Here is a 16,731-nt window from a genome sequence, read left to right on the forward strand (position 1 = left end):
AATAAGAACACGATAAGGTGATATAGGCATACATAAATTATTAATACGGTTTTGTAAATTATAAACAAGAAGGTATTTCGATTTTCTTCATAATCGGTGAACCGCACGGACGTAGCGATGATCTTTCATTTAATTTATACACATTTTCGGCATCGCCTTGATGCAATAGAAAGAACATACTATTGTTGGAACCTTTTTGATTTTTTCCTGCAGAACAACAGGGACTAGCACAAGGTAGTTTGATCGTGTTTTCGCATTTCATGTTTTTTCCATTTCCATAATTGTTACTACATTCTTTGCTTGCTGTACGTGCTGAATAGGAGTTTTTCATCTTTGCAGGACATGGAATAGAGTCTTCACTAGACTCACGAAACAAAAAAAATATAAAATGATAGAGGAATAATTTGATAGAAGTAACAAGCTGCTATTTATTGGGTCAGTATTTGTAAGAAAATATTATATGAACAAAATGTTCATATATACTGATCAAATAAATAAAAGTGAAAATAAAATTATAAGTAAAATAATAAAAGTCATACGTAGTAGGTATAAATGACATTGGACAAGGAGCACAAGGGCTACAACATGGGATTGGAGGACAACGTAAAACTCTTAAAGCTTCTACATTGAGAGATGATACCCCACGTAACAATGCTCGCTGGATAGCATTCTCGTAATCGATCCTTTCCTTCATTAATTTTTCATTTTCTTTTCTAAGACGTCCTATCTCAGATTCCAACTGTATATGATAAATATGACATATCTAATAAGTAACTGGAGATTGTATTTTATTACATATCAATTATTCCGACTACAAATTTGCAAAAATATGATTTTAAATTTACGTATACCTCCATTTCACGTCTTTTTCTTTCCTTATCCTTCTCACGATTTTGTACGGAACATCTTCTTTTCATTTCTTTCGTTTCTTCAATTTTTTCTGATCTCTCAATTTTTCCTGATCTCTCAATTTTTTCTGATCTCTCAATTTTTTCTGGTCTTTCAATTTTTTCTGGTCTCTCAGATTTTTCTGATTTCTCAGATTTTTCTGATCTCTCCAATTGTTCAATTGGTTTTTCTATTGAAATTTTTAAATCTTCCTTAATTGGATTAGTAGGTTTTGGTGCTTCGGTGACAAGTGATGGTAGTTCAAGTTCTGCTGTCTTTATTCTTTCTAACTCAGATCGTTTCTGTTCGATTATAAATTAATAAGTTTGATTATGTGCAGAACATCAATATTTTGATAATTACATATCCATATTATATAAAAAAATAACTAACTTCTGTCAACATTTTTTCATAATTTGTTTTTTCATTCATGCATGCAGCAATTTGTTGCTTAAGTCGATCGACTTCATCTGTAAGATCTGCAATCTGTTTATTAAGTTCCCTTATTTTATTCTCCTTATCGTTAATAACACAGATCTGCGATAATAGTTCTTTTCTTAAACGTTCAATATCTTCTTTGCAAACATCTAACTTATTTTGTACCGTGGTACTCCAATGTTGAATTCTTCCTAGGACGTCGACGATTGCCAGCTTTTGTTATATAAGTAAAAAGAAAAAGAAAATAGAAAAAATCTTAATTAATACGCTTTACAATAAAAAATATTTCATTTATAGATCTATTTATGTCCGATTTCTTTATGCATACAGGATTCAACCTTTAAACCATGTTCAAAGTTCTCTTTCAAAGTTGCTAATTCTTTACCAGCATCTTGAAGATTTTGATGAGCGTATTCAATTATTTCATTTATTTTAATATCGCTGTAATTAATATAATTATTATTTCTGTATTCTTATTTATAGTTAATAAAGTAACAACAGTAATTTGATCACCTTGTTAAATGTGTTGTACAAATGCAGCATAAACTACTCGAAGGGTAAATTTGTTTATCGATCAAAGTAGATTCCTTACGAAATTCCTTAGAAGATTCTTCAGGAATCTTTGTACTTGATTCAATGGTTGATTCTATGGGAGCTGTATCAGTAGATTCTGCTACATTTTTTACATTGTCTACATTTTCTTCAATATCATTAACATCAGCTCCACCAGAAAGACGTTCTCGTTTGATAATTTTAATCTGATTAGATTTACAATTAAATCTTGTTATTAACTTTGAATTGATAGATAATTCATTTGATATTTTACCATCATCACTAATCGAATGCATGGCTATGTTATTAAATAAATTATATTAGATTCAATCTAACATATACATATATCAATATATGTATTAAATATTTCCAGAAGTATTACTTACTACTTTTACAGAATCTTAACGGCATTTTAATTTTAATTTTATTTTTTTATTCTAGAAGAATCAATGTATATGAAAATGATTTACAAAACTTGTTAATTTATACGACAATTTACCCAGAATATTTTACATTATAAGGTTATAAACAAAATTATTATATTAACTGCTTAAAGAAGTTAGCATTTGTTTCATGTTTTTTTGTTTCCCATATGAATCCTTTTCCTATATACTAGTTATATAGATAATTTTAATTATTTTCGATAAGGAAGGAAGATGTAAGAATAGAAGTAACAGAGATACTTTTACTCTTGAAGCAAAAAATATATCAGTAAAATCTTTATTTTAATAAGTTTCTTAAGAAAGTATAAATCAAAATTATCGTCACAGATGTAAAATATGTATGTTGTTATCTTAGATAATTTACATAATAATCTTAAATTTAACTGACTTTACTGTACACCATTGCTAAAAGATTGTATTTTGTTGTATAAAAAATTATTTTTTTATGACGAATGTGAACAATTTTACTTATTTATATATTATAATACATTATACTATAACACGATATTAAGATTTCTAAGCAAAATAATGGTAGAAATTCTTATTAATGAATATGCTTAGTAAAGATCGTTGACAATGAGCAACGAACTTTATCTTATATCAACAAATAACGTTGAAAAATTTGTTTTGTATTATTTTGCACTTCTCCGATTCATTTCTTAATTTTGATGAGATATAAAATGATAAATTTAATTATTGTATACACTGTATTTATACATAAATTCAAACGGAGTTTTTGGGAGGAGGCCTAAATACACCAACTACAACTGCATGATCCCTCTCATAAGGTTCTAAGGTAATTTGTTCCTGTGGTTTTAATTTATCAGCTATAAGTTTCTTCACTTCTCCTGCAAAGACCGCTTCTGGTTGTGCAGTTGAATCTATGCAACTTGCCTAAAATCATATTAAAAAAAAAAACAATTTAGACACGTTATATCGAATAAAACAATACATATAATAATTCTTTATAGAAATTACGAAGAAAACAAACCTTTATAGAAATTACGAAGTGGCCTCCGTTTTTGAGAAAATACTGAGCATTTAATGCAACTATTCTCGCTTGATCTGGTTGTGCTACATCTGCAAATATCGTATCAACCATACCCATAAGCATTCTGTATTTGTGAGGATGCCTAGCATCTTCTATTATAGGAATGATGTTGGTCCTTTTTTTGGCAACATTTATGAGATCTCTTCCAGATCTGTGTGAAAACTCTACAGCATATACTAGTCCTTCCTGAATATAAAAATAATCAAAATGATTCATATAATCGATCTAATAAGAAGAGAAAGTATATACATACAAATATTAACTTTGTATGCATACCTTTTCCAAAGTAAAGAAATATGTACTTTACTTTAACAAAAAAATATGTATGTAATTATTTTAGCATAACTTCGACACCAAATCGACGATTACCAAGTCAATTTGGCTCTAATGTATGCATATATATCGATAATTCATTAATATAATATTAAACTATTATCAAATCCTTGCACTATAACAACGTGCGACACCCTTAATACACTTTAATTTAAAAATGAGAAACACGAGTCCTACTTGTGGCGAATCTTACGGGTTAAATATAAGAAGCATAAAATATAGCACTAAATATGGTACACAGCTTATTAAAAGGATTAAATCATAGTGCAAAGGGTTAAATGATATTTAAACATAAAAGAAAAAGTTCTTACTGGACCAACAACATCTGCAACGTGTGAAACGGTAGTACCCGACGCTGCGCCTAAATATAAAACTTTGCTCCCAGGTGGCATATGAATTTGATCAACACCTCCGACAATAGCGGCAGCCAATTTAGATCTGAAGGGATTCCAAACTCTGTATTCAATTTTTGATCCATTTTCTCCCTGCAATTCATTATAAAATAAATTTTTAAATATACTTTTAATTATCATAATTAATTATATTGTCAAATACTGTTGTTAAATAGTTACCTCTACACTAATTCTCTTTTCACCATAAACTTCTGAACCAGGTACCAAATTTAAAGTAACCAAGGCATCCTCTTTTCCTTTGGCAATAAAAACTCCTTCATGACGATGGGGTTCTATAAGAACAGTTTTGCCTCCCTTGAAACCTCCTCCACCACGACCACCTCTTCCACCACGTCCACGTGGAGTACCTCCACCTCTTCCGCCTCCCCTACCTCCACCACGGCCACCTCCTCCTCCTCTTCCACCAAAGCCACCACCTCCTCCTCTTCCACCAAAACCACCGCCTCTTCCACCACCTCGACCACCACCGCGGCCACCGCCACCACCACCACCACCACCACCACCACCTCCTCCTCCTCCTCCTCCTCCTCCTCCTCCTCCTCCTCTACCTCTAAATCCACCTCCTGGTGAGAATCCTAGAATTATACAAAATATTGTTAGATCATAATCTTTCATTAAGATTCTCTATTTAGAAAAATTAATATATTTTAATTTTTCCATATGATCATGAGTTATAAAATCATATTCCCGCCAGAGCTGTTTTACCATTACGGTCGCGTGCCGGGAATATTCCACCATGAGCATGCAATGATTGTTTCGATAATGAAACCTAATGCTACTTATTTTAAATAAATCTGTATAAAATATCGAATATTAAAATACTAAAAATTATGTGCACAGCTTAGCCACATCCATTTTAATAACATTTATATTTTCTTCTAAACATAAATTAAAAATTAAAATAATGAAATATTAAAATAAACTTTCTCCAACATAAAATAAAAATTGATTATGTATCGTTTATAGTTATTTCATTTTTTATTTGAAAATGCATCCGACTGTAGTAAATATATTAATTCAAACAACACGAATGCAAGTGGGAAAACAACACTCTTAGATTTGAGGTTATCAACTGCAATGTTCAAAATATTTGTTTTAATAGACTAGATTTAGAAAAAAATAGGTAAAACAGTATAATCTCAATACAAACAGTTACATACCCGGTTTACCCATGTGAGTTTCTGTTTTTATTAATACTTATTATTAAACTTAAAAATTCGATTGTAATTCCAGCACACGTGCCACTCAAAAGCTGCATCCAAATGCCGAAAGCGAAATTCCGGAACTTGGAGGAAGACTGTTGTAGTTCGATTATCGATACTATAGCAATAATTATCGAAATATCAAATATCCCTAGTAATAATATGTAAATCAAATTAGAATCATTCTTTTATTTTATTCAGTATGAGATTATTTTTTAAAATATATTTGGGGTTATTAGAATTACAAAATAGACAGAATATATTAAATTTAATTTAATTTCTATAAGTTGCTTTTTAATTATACGTATTGTATTATGCTTTAACTTCATTCGACTTTATGATTGGTAGTCTGTGTCTTGAAGTAAGTTTCTAAAAATTAAATCAAATAATATTAAAAAATTATCCTCAAAGAACATAAAAAAATGTTAGTACAAATAATTTATGGAAATTTACATTTCTTTGAAGTGTAATTTTTCAGCTGTTAATGCAAGTTTTCTAATATGTCGAATCGTACTAGCAGCAGCTATTTGTACTTCTGGATCCTCCGAACCGACCAATCGTAACACGTGCTACGAAATATAAACGTTGTATGTGTTTACTTAAATTGATGGAGTTTATTTACAAATTTGAAATCTTGTATGAGATATACCTTTATAATACCACAACTATGCATGGTTACACAGTTCATAGGGTCCTTACTTAAATGATACATTGCTATACAGACTCCTTTAAGAACAGTTTTGTTTTTACTATTCATATAACCGACAAGAGGAGCAACTGCATTTAGTTTACCAAACTCAGAACTATTTTCACCCCATTCACAGCAATAAGCGATAGCTAAAGTTAGATTAGCTCTAAGATCTTCATTTTCCTTAAAAAGAAAAAAGAAAATATTAAAAATATGTAAATATTAATAATTATAATTTCCAAGTCTTATTGTTAAATTATCATTAACTGTCTTAGCAAGATTAGCCAATTTAGGCACCACTCCATGATCAGTTAAAATACCAAGATTTTCAGGATCTAATGCAATTTTAGCTATTGTGGCGCAAACAGCGCTTAGTACTTTAGGATTGGTACTATTCAAAAGACTGACTGTAAGCTCCAGTCCACCTACAAAAGCTCGCACCATTTCAGGAGAATCTTTAGCATATTTGATGCACGGAACTAAGGCAAGACAAGCATTTGTTTTGATAACGTCGCTTGGATGTTTTAATAGAGACCATAATAATCTAACACCGTCTAATTTATGTCCAGGATCATTAATAATATCCATGCATTGTTCATTTTCTGCACATTCTTTTAATACCAATGGTATATTTTCTAATAACGGTTCATAAGTAGAACACAGCAATTTGATCTATTCAAAATTATACAATTTTAATTTCCAAGTTATTCTATAATTCCATAATTGCAATGTTAAACATGTTAAAGATAATACTCACTAACTTAGGTAATCCGTCGTGAGTTCTTAAGATTCCTCTATTTATGGGATCCTTACAACATTCAGCTAATGCTCCGACTACATTAGATAAAACATCTTCATCTTCATTTTCTTGAAGAAGAGGAACTAGAAATGCTATTAAATTGTTCTGATTAAATCTTGTTACATTTTCTGGACTTACAGCACATTTCCAAATAGCACCCGTTACTGCAGCTAATAAACGTTTATTAGCGCAAACATCCTGAGATTGTATCAGTTTACATAAAGGATCCAAACCACCAGCCTCTCTAACCATATTACTAGTTGTTTTATTTATTGCGCATTTGAATATAGCTAAGGCACAATTTTCTTTCAATTTCATATTTTCATCTTTCAAATGGTATACAATATTAGCAATAATACCCATTTGTTCAAAGGCCAATCTGCACACTGTCTAATATTTTAAGATTATTAACAAATGAAAAGATTTGTAATTACGATATTAATTAATGTTACCAGATCTGCACATTGCTGTACTGTTCCCATGATAGGAATTATTAAATCAGTGTGACGGCTCTTTAGAAAACGTGCCATGAGTAGAACAACTCCATGCTTTTGAAGTTCTACTTTTATTTTTGGGCTCACCGCTATAGAGTTTAATACTTTAGCACCACCAATAGCAACAGCGATTAACTCTTTTTGAACATTATTTAATTCATCAAAAGAACGGTGTAGAATATTATCCGGTATATCCATAATGTCCAGCTATTAAATATGCACGTTAAAATTGCATAGTTAAGAATGAATTATATAATAAATTAAATTTCTTACTAATAGAGGTATGCCACCACGAATCCTAATTTGTTTTCTAGCTTTTCTTACTTGTGCGATAACAGCCATAATTTCAGCAGCTAGTATCTGATAAAGAAAAATAAATTGCTGATAAATTAAAATTAATATATATAAATAACTTTAAAAAATAATTCCTAAAAAAGTAGATAAAACTAACTTGAATGTCTCTAACAGGATGTTTAAGTAAATGAATGAGTGATGTCACAATACCATAATCAATAAGAGCACGACGCATCTCACTTGAAGTTACTATTAAAATTAATACAGACAAAGATCCATTTTGACATTTGATATCATTAGTTTCCAAAAGATTAACTAAAATTTCCAATCCTCCCATTTTTTCTATAGCCTTTTGAATTACCTGGATGTATAAAAGATAATACTAGTATGTGCAAAATGCATCTAACAATGTTAATAATAAGAAGAAAAACTAACTCTGCTTGTAAGATCATAATCTTTAAGTAAACATAAAGATATTGTGGTAGCAGTTTGATTTCCAGCTTTCATATATTTGATTAACTTTTGCATTATCCAAAATTCGGAGGAAACATCGGACACGTCATCTTTCAAAAATCTCATGTCGTCGTCTCCTTCAGATTCTGGTTCATCGTCTGAACTTTCATCCTCCTCTTTTTCCCTGACATAATGAACTCTTGGACCGAAGGGTTCTCCGGTGACAATCGATAATAATGGTTTTGGTTGATCGATTTCTGTTATCTCTGATACATTGAGTTCAAATCTGCCATAATTTCAGAAAATAATATTTATTAAAATTAATTTATATTAAAAAAATGTATTCTATTATAAGCATCAAAGAAAGAAAACATGCAAATTATTAAAAATATTACTCGGTTAGAGATGGATCTACTACGTCTAATTCCTTTTTCTTTTTAGGTGGCATTTTGTTATATCGCAATTTTTTATTTTAACAAATTAGATAATTAAAATACAATACAAATTCGTGACTGTCATATTGAAAAGCAACGATGTTATTCCAAGAGAACTTCAAGAGCCTGACGCATTATTAGTGATAAACATATACAAATTATTGATCAAACAATCGTTCGACAATATTATTATTATGACATTAACGGAAAACGGCGATAGGTGTGTAAACAAAAGTTGAGAATAAAAGTTCAATTTTTTATTTTTGTTTAAAATTCATTTATTTATCAATTTTTATGATATGGTGGTAAAGATTTGTTCAATGTTTTTTTAAAGAATATTCGGTAATGTCTAGCTGATTAGTGAATAATTCTTCACAATATCAAAATAAAAATAGAGTACCTTGATTAACTAATAAATGTCTGATACAGATTACAAAATTAAATAATATGTATATATATATTATTAGTTAAAAATAAAAAAAGCATTTGTTAAACTTTCTAAGATTATTCTACGGAATTGTAATTTTTAATAAAATTAATAAATTAATTACAAAAAAAATTATAATTAATACAAAATTAAAGAACAGAGAAAGGTAAACAAGAAAAAGAAAGATAAAATAAAAGAGAAAAAGAGAAAGAGGAAAAGAGATGAAATAATTTAATTTATTTCATAAATATCAAATGGTCATTGAGTTAAAGAAATTTCCAGTTTTACATTATTTTTTCACAACAATCTTTTTAGGTCTTTGAAACTTTGCACAATGCGTAGGAACATTATTACATAATATTTTTGTTCTCATCAAAATGTTCATGTCACTAAAAAATAAATTAAATACACTATCTCAATCTCCTTGCGAAATAGGAGAACCACGATCTCGTTTAGAACCTTTGCCTTTCCCTTTAGATTTAGTTTCTCTTTTTCTACTTAAGGAAGACGTAGAAGTGGTAGAAGCAGAGTCAGCAGGACTAGAATGACTGGATCCTTCTCTGTCCCACCGTGCTAGGGCATCTCTTAAATTTTGTCCATCGTTATCTTCAAAAGTATCCACATCTACGTGAAGATTATCTTGACCAGTTTGCGCACTTTTTTCAGATTCTAAATTCGCTCGCATTTCTTTCCTCTGATCTTCTGTATGTTGAGGACAACGCATAGATCTCGTGCAAAGTTTTTTTGTGTGCTCAGATACAACACCACATATTTGCGTTAAGAGTGCTCTCTTATCTTCCAAGGACATATTCTCATAATTTGAAGGTGAATTTTCATTGCTACTATGGATATGCTCGTTAAGATTATCCCCATTTCTTTGATTGTTCTTCTGTGTTTTCGTCCTCTTTATTCCATTACGATCTTTCCTTCTCTTACGTTTATCATTATTTAAACTCCAATCCACATCGTCATCATCGTCACTTATTACTCCACTAAATGTACTAAGATCTTTAGAATTATTAGCTATTCTCCTTGAAGCAATACGTGAACTGTTACGACCCATACCCATACACTTTTCTAAATGTGTTGCAAATCTACAAGCAGCTACACCCCTATCACAATTTGGGCAATTACATTCTTGAGATTTTTTCACCGGATGTTGACCAAATACATCTAATCCTGGCGAATCTGGAATAAGATAATTTGTTTAATTATTCTTATTAATTTATATCCTTTTTAATAATTTTAATTATTGTTTAATCCATTATATATTATCATGTAAATAAACAATTTATATAATTTCTATTACAAACATTTAATTAGTTAAAATGAAAATATTGACGATTTGAACTCACCTACAATAGCATAAGACTCATCATCAGGAATACCTTCTTCAACATCAGAACTTCCTGTTTTTGTGGTTCTGTGTACATCAAAAACAAAACCCATTAAAACGTCGTCTAAAAGATCCTCGTACATTTCTTTAGTAGCGTTTTCCACGTTTTCGGGTTTGTTCATAAATTCCAAAAATTGTGTATTTAATTCATCAATTCTTTTTTCAGTAACAGACATCTTACAGACTGTAACATTTGAAAAAAATCAAGTAATGAGACTGCAAACTTCTCTTCCATGTTATATCCGATGAATGATAATTCTAACCCATAAAAATATCCGTGCATTTTAAGCTCTATCATATCAAAAAAATACTTGTTATACGTACCTCTTATTTTAGATTTTTATCTAATAATCCAAATTTAAAATGGACGGATATAAATATAAAATATGACTTATTGTAATTGACAATAAGGAAATTAGTTAAACAATATAACTAATTATTATTATTATTATATAAATTAATATAAGTTACATATATTACATTTCTATGTATCAATTTTTTTAATAACTATTCTTATCTATATATATAGTTTACTGTTATCAAGGCAAGTTAAACGTTTAGTTATACTTTTAAGGTTATGAAGTGAACACAACATATATAATGAAAATATTCTGAGGGAAAGAGATGCGCCACGAGATCTTTGATAAGATCCACTTTTGTAACTCCCCTTACTACGTACTTTCTTTTATGCGACTGATACTAAACTGTACTAACAGAAGAACTTCTTAAGTTACAGTGTTGCAGTTACAGTTGCGGTGTTGCATCTAGGGCTAAAGTTACTAGACGCGTTTTCAATAGTGTGTGTTGATTGTTTTACGTGGTGACAATTGCCGCGTTATCTACTAAGGAATAATATTCCCTATAAAATTGTACATTCAACAGACAGTCTTGAATAAAATCTTAAGACCTCTCTAAATTCGTAATCATGACCTAAGATAGTCTTAATTGATAGTTGTTTAATCCTGTTGTACCTGTCGTTTAAAATAGTTTCTCGATTACCGTTTCTCTCTTGCGATACCAGGAATACCAATCGTAGATGCAGTTTAAGATTGATTGTAGTGTATACCGGAAGTGATCACTAAAAAAGGGCTGGCGTAGTGAAAGTCACGTGATGTTGTTTCGACAATGGATAATGTAACAATGAATAAGAACGCGGAAAAGGAAAGCTAGGTTAGTAGCTGCCTGTAGCACATGAGGTCCACGTGTATTTTAAGTGACTGTTTCTACTCCATAGAGAAAAGATACTGTAGTATTGATGGTTAGAAATTTTGAATTGTAAATTAAATGTAAATTATGTCAGGTAAAAAAAGATCTTTTCATGGTAGAAAAGGAGTATATGATAAACGATATGAGAAACAACGAAAACATAAGAAAACGAAGTTTAATTATCGAGAAGCATCATATGTTAAAGAGCGAGAATTGAAAAATGAACAAATTGAAAATCGTCGGAGGTTATTGGAGGAAGAAGATGCACAACAAAATCAACATGAAGCTATTGATAATTCTGAGGATGAAGTAGATTATGTTGATAAATTAGTAGAAAAATTACCAAATAGGAAAGTATTAAAAAATGTGAATAGTAAATCTGATTCTGAAAGCGAACTATCTGAGTTAAGTTCTAGCAGTAATGATGAAAGTTTACAGAGTGATGATGAAAGTTTTCAGAATAATGAGAATAAAGATTCATTAACAAAGGAAGAGAACAAAGAGAAAATGACTAATCAAACAGATGAAGATGAAAATTTGGAAAATACAGAAGAGGATATTGAGACCGCCAAAGAGGACATTGGTTGTTTGAAAGATCCTTATTCTGTACATTTTAATTATGATTTGCATACAAATCTTTTGAAAGTCCTTTCATGCGAGCTGCAAATTTCAGAGGTAACGAGATTCAAATGGCCAAAACTTGGAAATATTATATGTGAAATACCAAACTCGAAAGATGCAAATAACTCTGATAATATTGCTACAGTTTCTGTTTTGGAAACAAAACAATATGCGCAACACGGTAAAGTTCCTACTTTAATCGATACAGTAGATTGGAATGATTTATTCGTAAAGCCACAAATTCAGCCTAATCTTGAGAAGGCTAACTCTACTAATTTAAGTTCTATGGAATCAATGACAAGTCCATTAACTCCACTCCAAAAAGAATTGTTTTCAATAATAAACAATTATCAAGACTTATATTATCCGGAAAGAACATTTTCTAATGCTGAAGAAATTAGATTCGTATATTGTTTGCATACAATTAATCATCTATTAAAAACTAGAACTAAGATATTGCATCATAACGCTAAATTAGCCAAATTGAACAATTTAGCTACTGCAGATATTCCTGATGAATATAGAGATCAAGGATTGTTTAGACCAAAAGTCCTCATAATTTTACCTTTTAAACATTCGTGTTTACAAATTGTGAAATTATTAATTGCAATATTAATTGGAGAAGATACAGGTGGTTTGGTGATAAACAAAAATAGATTTATGAAAGATTTCAGTGGCAATGAATTGGTTATGCCCAAGAAAAATCCAAAACCAGAGGATTATGCTAAAATATTTGAAGGAAACATAAATGATGATTTCAAGATAGGGATATCGATCACGAAAAAAACTTTAAAACTTTACACGGAATTTTATTCGTCGGATATAATTATTTCTTCGATATTAGGTCTGAGAATGCTTATTGGTGTAGAAGGAGAAGCAGAAAGAGATTATGATTTTCTAGCATCTATAGAATTATTGATCGCGGATCAAACAGAGTTATTTCTAATGCAAAATTGGGATCATATGTTGCACATTTTAAATCATGTCCACTTACAGCCAAAAAAAAGTTCTGGGATTGATTTTTCGCGTGTAAGAAGTTGGAGCATCAATGGTTGGTCCCAATATTATCGACAAACATTAATATTTTCTAATGTTCTACTTCCACAGATTGTGAACATCTTTAACAAAAATTGTTGTAATTATGCGGGAAAAGTTAAAGTACAAAATACTGTACATTCTGGTTCTGTTAATCAAGTAGTTCTTCGAGTAATTCAAACGTTCCAGAAATTTGATTCGTTAAGTTATCCTCAGTCATTAGTTGATAGACTAGAAGTCTTCAAAAAGGAAATATTACCGCGATTCAAGGACAGTATAATGAATCACACATTGATTTACGTAGTTGATTATTATGATTTTGTGAAGCTTAGAAATTATCTCAAGAAAGAAGAGATTAATTTTGTACAAATTAGTGATTATTCCCGTGAAGCTAAAGTGGCACGAGCAAGGGATATGTTCTTCCATAGCGATGCACATTTTTTATTATATTCAGAGCGTTTTCACTTTTATAATCGAATACGTATAAAAGGTATACGACATATTATATTTTATTCACTACCGACAATTCCACATTTCTATAATGAAATTTGTAATTTTATGCAAGAAAGTTATCAAAATCCTAAAGCAGGTTCTAAAAATAACATGAGTGTAACTAGTATATACAGTAAATACGATTCTTATAAACTGTCTGCTATAGTCGGTACAGAAAGAGCAAACCAAATGATTACGTCAGAAAAAAAAGTACATACAATTATTACAACTACATAATTTTTTTATGATTGGTCAATTCGATTTAAATATTACTGTTTATTAGAAAAAAATAAATATATTTTTTTACATGTGTTGCATGTTAATACTTGCGCTTAAATATATAAATATGTTTTGAAACATAAAACATACATATATAAATATGCACACAAGATTGTTAAAACATATATGATACAATAATTTATTATTATTATATATAAATTATTATTATTATGGTATAAATATTACCTTATAGCTATATGTAGAATTTAAATTTATTGAAAATTTCTCTGCAGTATAGTAACGATTTATATGTAATTATTTAATTTTTAAATTTATATAATACATACAATACAAATCTGTCATTTTATTCAATCAAACGGGTACTCGAAATAGTTGTCAATAGTTTGAATCCTATAAACGAATAGAGTTGATTGACTCGCACCTAAATAATAATAATAATAATACCCCTGATGATACGGATATAATAGTAAGAATAACAATAGTAATAATAGTAATAATAATAGTTATTAGAAAATAGAAGAATATTTTTTGCATACATCGATTTTAAGTATTTACATATTAATAAAATTTAAGAACGTAGGCCTTTACATCATTGGATATTGTACAATAATTTAAATTTCGACTCTGTTCTTATAAAAGGAAAATAAAAAAAAAGACGGTGAATCTAAACTTAATTTCGACTTTTATCCTCTTTATAAGACTTGGTGGTTGTAATAACATCGATCATTCGAGATTCTTTAGATGCAACTGAGGAGGAAGATACATTAGGGAATATTTCTTTGGTTTTTGTAGTTTCAGTTAATATTTGTAAAAGACTTTTTTCCCGTAGAGTAGTAGGCATTTCTGATGTTTCATCCATAGTCTCATTCGTTGTGATTGACTTAGCAGTAGTTGTTTTCTCGATCTGAGTTTCTGCAAATATCAAATAAATAAAAAGATATATTAATGGATTAATAAAATAACAGTAGTGCCAAAAAGTATTTACAAAAATATTAAGGGATACAGAAATTAAGTAGGTGTATAATATACACAAAAATAATAATTGTTAATAGTTACAAATAGTTCTTAACTTAAAACAAGTCTTTTTTTTACTTATTTAATTTCCATAACATACAAAATAAAATGTAGATACATCTAAAGATTTAATTGTAAATAATATTACAATGCATATTACAAAATACTTAAATTTTAGACTTGCGTGATTTCTATGTTTTCTAAAACAATTAAATTTTGTTAACCAGTGTATGTTGCAAATTTTGTTTAATTTATAAATCTGCTAATATTTAAAGTATAGAAATATTACCATTAAGAGTAGATGGAATCGTTAGAGAGTCCGAAGTTTTACAATCAGATTTGAACATCTGATCCTTCGTCCTCGTCGTTCGAATGGGTCCCTTGGGGTCCCAAAGAAAAGTATAATACAACGATAGAATAATAGCGGCCATACTGACAAATATAATGTAGGCTATTACGGTAAGTACGCGTATTAATTTTTTCTTGTGCTTAGGTTCATATAATTTGTCCTTTCTTTCCTCGCCAGCGAAACGTATCTCATTTGCTTGAACTTTTTCACGAGTACCCAAAGTACGAGTGATACTTGCCATTACATTTTGAGCGCTCATTTTTCTTGGAAGCTGCATCTTTAATTTGGATTCCTGAGAATGTATATATTTCAGTATAAAAATAATTTTTTTCTCTTCCTTTTATTTTATTTTATTTTATTTTTTCACGAAATTGCTCACAATTCGATCCGCCATTCGAACAAATTAATTCGTTCTTTAAAAAAAAGTGTGTACAATTATGTCAATTTTAGGTTTTCATTAAAGTTTCATGTGTCTTATTTTTTTCTTTTTGTTAATTAATTTCCCTACTGATGTCTAATTATAAAATATTCTAATTAAACGCACGCAACAATCATCACACATACACACACATTGTAACACATTAATTAATTTTCTTTGTTCATTAAGATTAGACGCGTGCGATTGTATCACCCCCTTTCGTTTTATACTATTCGATATACTTTCGTAAACATTAAATGATCATGCATGAATCAATATGACAGATGTCCACGTGCATTTTAACCTAGGGAGAAACCCTTTTCCTCGTCGTAATTTCCTCTATTGAATCTAAATACGTTATATCTATAAGGTTGTTATTTAGATACGAATTGCTCAGTAGTAAGAATAAAATAAAAAATACTAAATAACAAGAGAGAGAAATGCATTTTTGTGTATATATATATATATATATATATATATATATATATGCGTATGTATGCGTGTGAATGTGCGTGTGTGTTAGTCTCGTGGCACACTAAAAGCACAGCACCTTTTCCTTCTTATTTTTATTAATTTTTGTCTTGTTTTTCTACTGTTTAGATATTCCTCTTTCCTCCGATTCTTGTATTTTACTTACAATTAGATCGACGTTATATTGCTTAGCAGTTTTTATTACTGAAAGCACACCCACCTCGAGAAAATAGATATATGCGTGTGTAAGCACCCCCAATGCGCAAACTCGTCCATAAGCTAGCTTGAAAATAAAAACGAAAGAGAGAAAGAAGCTTACGCGTGCGCGCACGTATTTTATGCGTAGCTTTGAGTTTATTTCTTTTTTTTTCCACTTTCAACAGTTGTTTTATTTTATCGAAAGATTTTTTAAACTTCCTTCCTCTTCTTTTCTTGTGTATCTTTATTTTTGAACGTTGTTGGCAAACGTCGATAGATAATAATCGATCGATCACTCGTACTTCATACTCAAGTGAGTATTCACAAATGAAATTTCATTTTATATTTTTGTTTATTCTCGTCAAATTTTTTTCGATATAAT

The 16,731-nt window shown here is 29.8% G+C and overlaps 5 protein-coding genes across 6 annotated transcripts; 1 reads left to right on the plus strand and 4 right to left on the minus strand.

Moving 5' to 3' along the window:
* Nucleotides 1-2,769: 2,769 nt before the first annotated feature.
* Nucleotides 2,770-5,321, minus strand: LOC106785961 (rRNA 2'-O-methyltransferase fibrillarin). The gene is made up of 5 exons (XM_014746847.1): nucleotides 5,279-5,321; nucleotides 4,278-4,693; nucleotides 4,017-4,190; nucleotides 3,313-3,558; nucleotides 2,770-3,215 (listed from the first exon to the last, which is right to left on the minus strand). The coding sequence occupies exons 1-5, from the start codon at nucleotides 5,289-5,291 to the stop codon at nucleotides 3,045-3,047; spliced, it is 1,020 nt and encodes a 339-aa protein (XP_014602333.1). The 5' UTR covers nucleotides 5,292-5,321; the 3' UTR covers nucleotides 2,770-3,044.
* Nucleotides 5,322-5,560: 239 nt separating this feature from the next.
* LOC106785906 (armadillo repeat-containing protein 4) lies at nucleotides 5,561-8,496 on the minus strand. The gene is made up of 10 exons (XM_014746731.1): nucleotides 8,444-8,496; nucleotides 8,031-8,334; nucleotides 7,753-7,956; nucleotides 7,575-7,661; nucleotides 7,260-7,508; nucleotides 6,766-7,197; nucleotides 6,276-6,680; nucleotides 5,970-6,191; nucleotides 5,774-5,889; nucleotides 5,561-5,689 (listed from the first exon to the last, which is right to left on the minus strand). Exons 1-10 carry the CDS (start codon nucleotides 8,494-8,496, stop codon nucleotides 5,656-5,658), a joined length of 2,106 nt encoding a protein of 701 aa, XP_014602217.1. The 3' UTR covers nucleotides 5,561-5,655.
* A 632-nt stretch (nucleotides 8,497-9,128) lies between these two features.
* LOC106785929 (ataxin-7-like protein 3) lies at nucleotides 9,129-10,719 on the minus strand. Its single transcript, XM_014746776.1, has 3 exons — nucleotides 10,630-10,719; nucleotides 10,265-10,489; nucleotides 9,129-10,097 (listed from the first exon to the last, which is right to left on the minus strand). Exons 2-3 carry the CDS (start codon nucleotides 10,479-10,481, stop codon nucleotides 9,325-9,327), a joined length of 990 nt encoding a protein of 329 aa, XP_014602262.1. The 5' UTR covers nucleotides 10,482-10,489; nucleotides 10,630-10,719; the 3' UTR covers nucleotides 9,129-9,324.
* Nucleotides 10,720-11,135: 416 nt separating this feature from the next.
* On the plus strand, nucleotides 11,136-14,106 carry LOC106785928 (digestive organ expansion factor homolog). Its single transcript, XM_014746775.1, has one exon. It carries the CDS (start codon nucleotides 11,599-11,601, stop codon nucleotides 13,894-13,896), a length of 2,298 nt encoding a protein of 765 aa, XP_014602261.1. The 5' UTR covers nucleotides 11,136-11,598; the 3' UTR covers nucleotides 13,897-14,106.
* Nucleotides 14,107-14,176: 70 nt separating this feature from the next.
* LOC106785931 lies at nucleotides 14,177-16,417 on the minus strand. Of its 2 annotated transcripts, none has more exons than XM_014746778.1 (3): nucleotides 16,231-16,417; nucleotides 15,203-15,554; nucleotides 14,177-14,811 (listed from the first exon to the last, which is right to left on the minus strand). In XM_014746778.1, exons 2-3 carry the CDS (start codon nucleotides 15,537-15,539, stop codon nucleotides 14,570-14,572), a joined length of 579 nt encoding a protein of 192 aa, XP_014602264.1. In that variant the 5' UTR covers nucleotides 15,540-15,554; nucleotides 16,231-16,417; the 3' UTR covers nucleotides 14,177-14,569. The 2 variants fall into 2 exon arrangements, with proteins under 2 accessions (XP_014602264.1, XP_014602263.1); XM_014746777.1 differs by lacking the exon at nucleotides 16,231-16,417 and adding an exon at nucleotides 15,642-16,128.
* Nucleotides 16,418-16,731: the final 314 nt, after the last annotated feature.

Source organism: Polistes canadensis, unplaced genomic scaffold (assembly GCF_001313835.1).
Source record: "Polistes canadensis isolate GaletaPanama2010 unplaced genomic scaffold, ASM131383v1 scaffold_59, whole genome shotgun sequence".
Lineage (NCBI taxonomy): Eukaryota > Metazoa > Arthropoda > Insecta > Hymenoptera > Vespidae > Polistes > Polistes canadensis.

What these genes read in the sequence shown, in the direction of transcription:
- LOC106785961 (XM_014746847.1), bottom strand. An exon ending in AAAAGAGAATTAGTGTAGAG is followed by an intron (nt 4,191 to 4,277) that starts GTAACTATTTAA and finishes AATGAATTGCAG; the next exon opens with GGAGAAAATGGATCAAAAAT. An exon ending in TTGCAGATGTTGTTGGTCCA is followed by an intron (nt 3,559 to 4,016) that starts GTAAGAACTTTT and finishes TTTTATATTCAG; the next exon opens with GAAGGACTAGTATATGCTGT.
- LOC106785906 (XM_014746731.1), bottom strand. Translation starts at nt 8,496, where the DNA reads ATGCCACCTAAAAAGAAAAAGGAATTAGACGTAGTAGATCCATCTCTA. An exon ending in ACGACGGATTACCTAAGTTA is followed by an intron (nt 6,681 to 6,765) that starts GTGAGTATTATC and finishes AATTTTGAATAG; the next exon opens with ATCAAATTGCTGTGTTCTAC. An exon ending in ATAGTTGTGGTATTATAAAG is followed by an intron (nt 5,890 to 5,969) that starts GTATATCTCATA and finishes TATATTTCGTAG; the next exon opens with CACGTGTTACGATTGGTCGG.
- LOC106785929 (XM_014746776.1), bottom strand. Translation starts at nt 10,481, where the DNA reads ATGTCTGTTACTGAAAAAAGAATTGATGAATTAAATACACAATTTTTG. An exon ending in TGAGTCTTATGCTATTGTAG is followed by an intron (nt 10,098 to 10,264) that starts GTGAGTTCAAAT and finishes ATCTTATTCCAG; the next exon opens with ATTCGCCAGGATTAGATGTA.
- LOC106785928 (XM_014746775.1), top strand. Translation starts at nt 11,599, where the DNA reads ATGTCAGGTAAAAAAAGATCTTTTCATGGTAGAAAAGGAGTATATGAT.
- LOC106785931 (XM_014746777.1), bottom strand. An exon ending in GATTCCATCTACTCTTAATG is followed by an intron (nt 14,812 to 15,202) that starts GTAATATTTCTA and finishes TGATATTTGCAG; the next exon opens with AAACTCAGATCGAGAAAACA.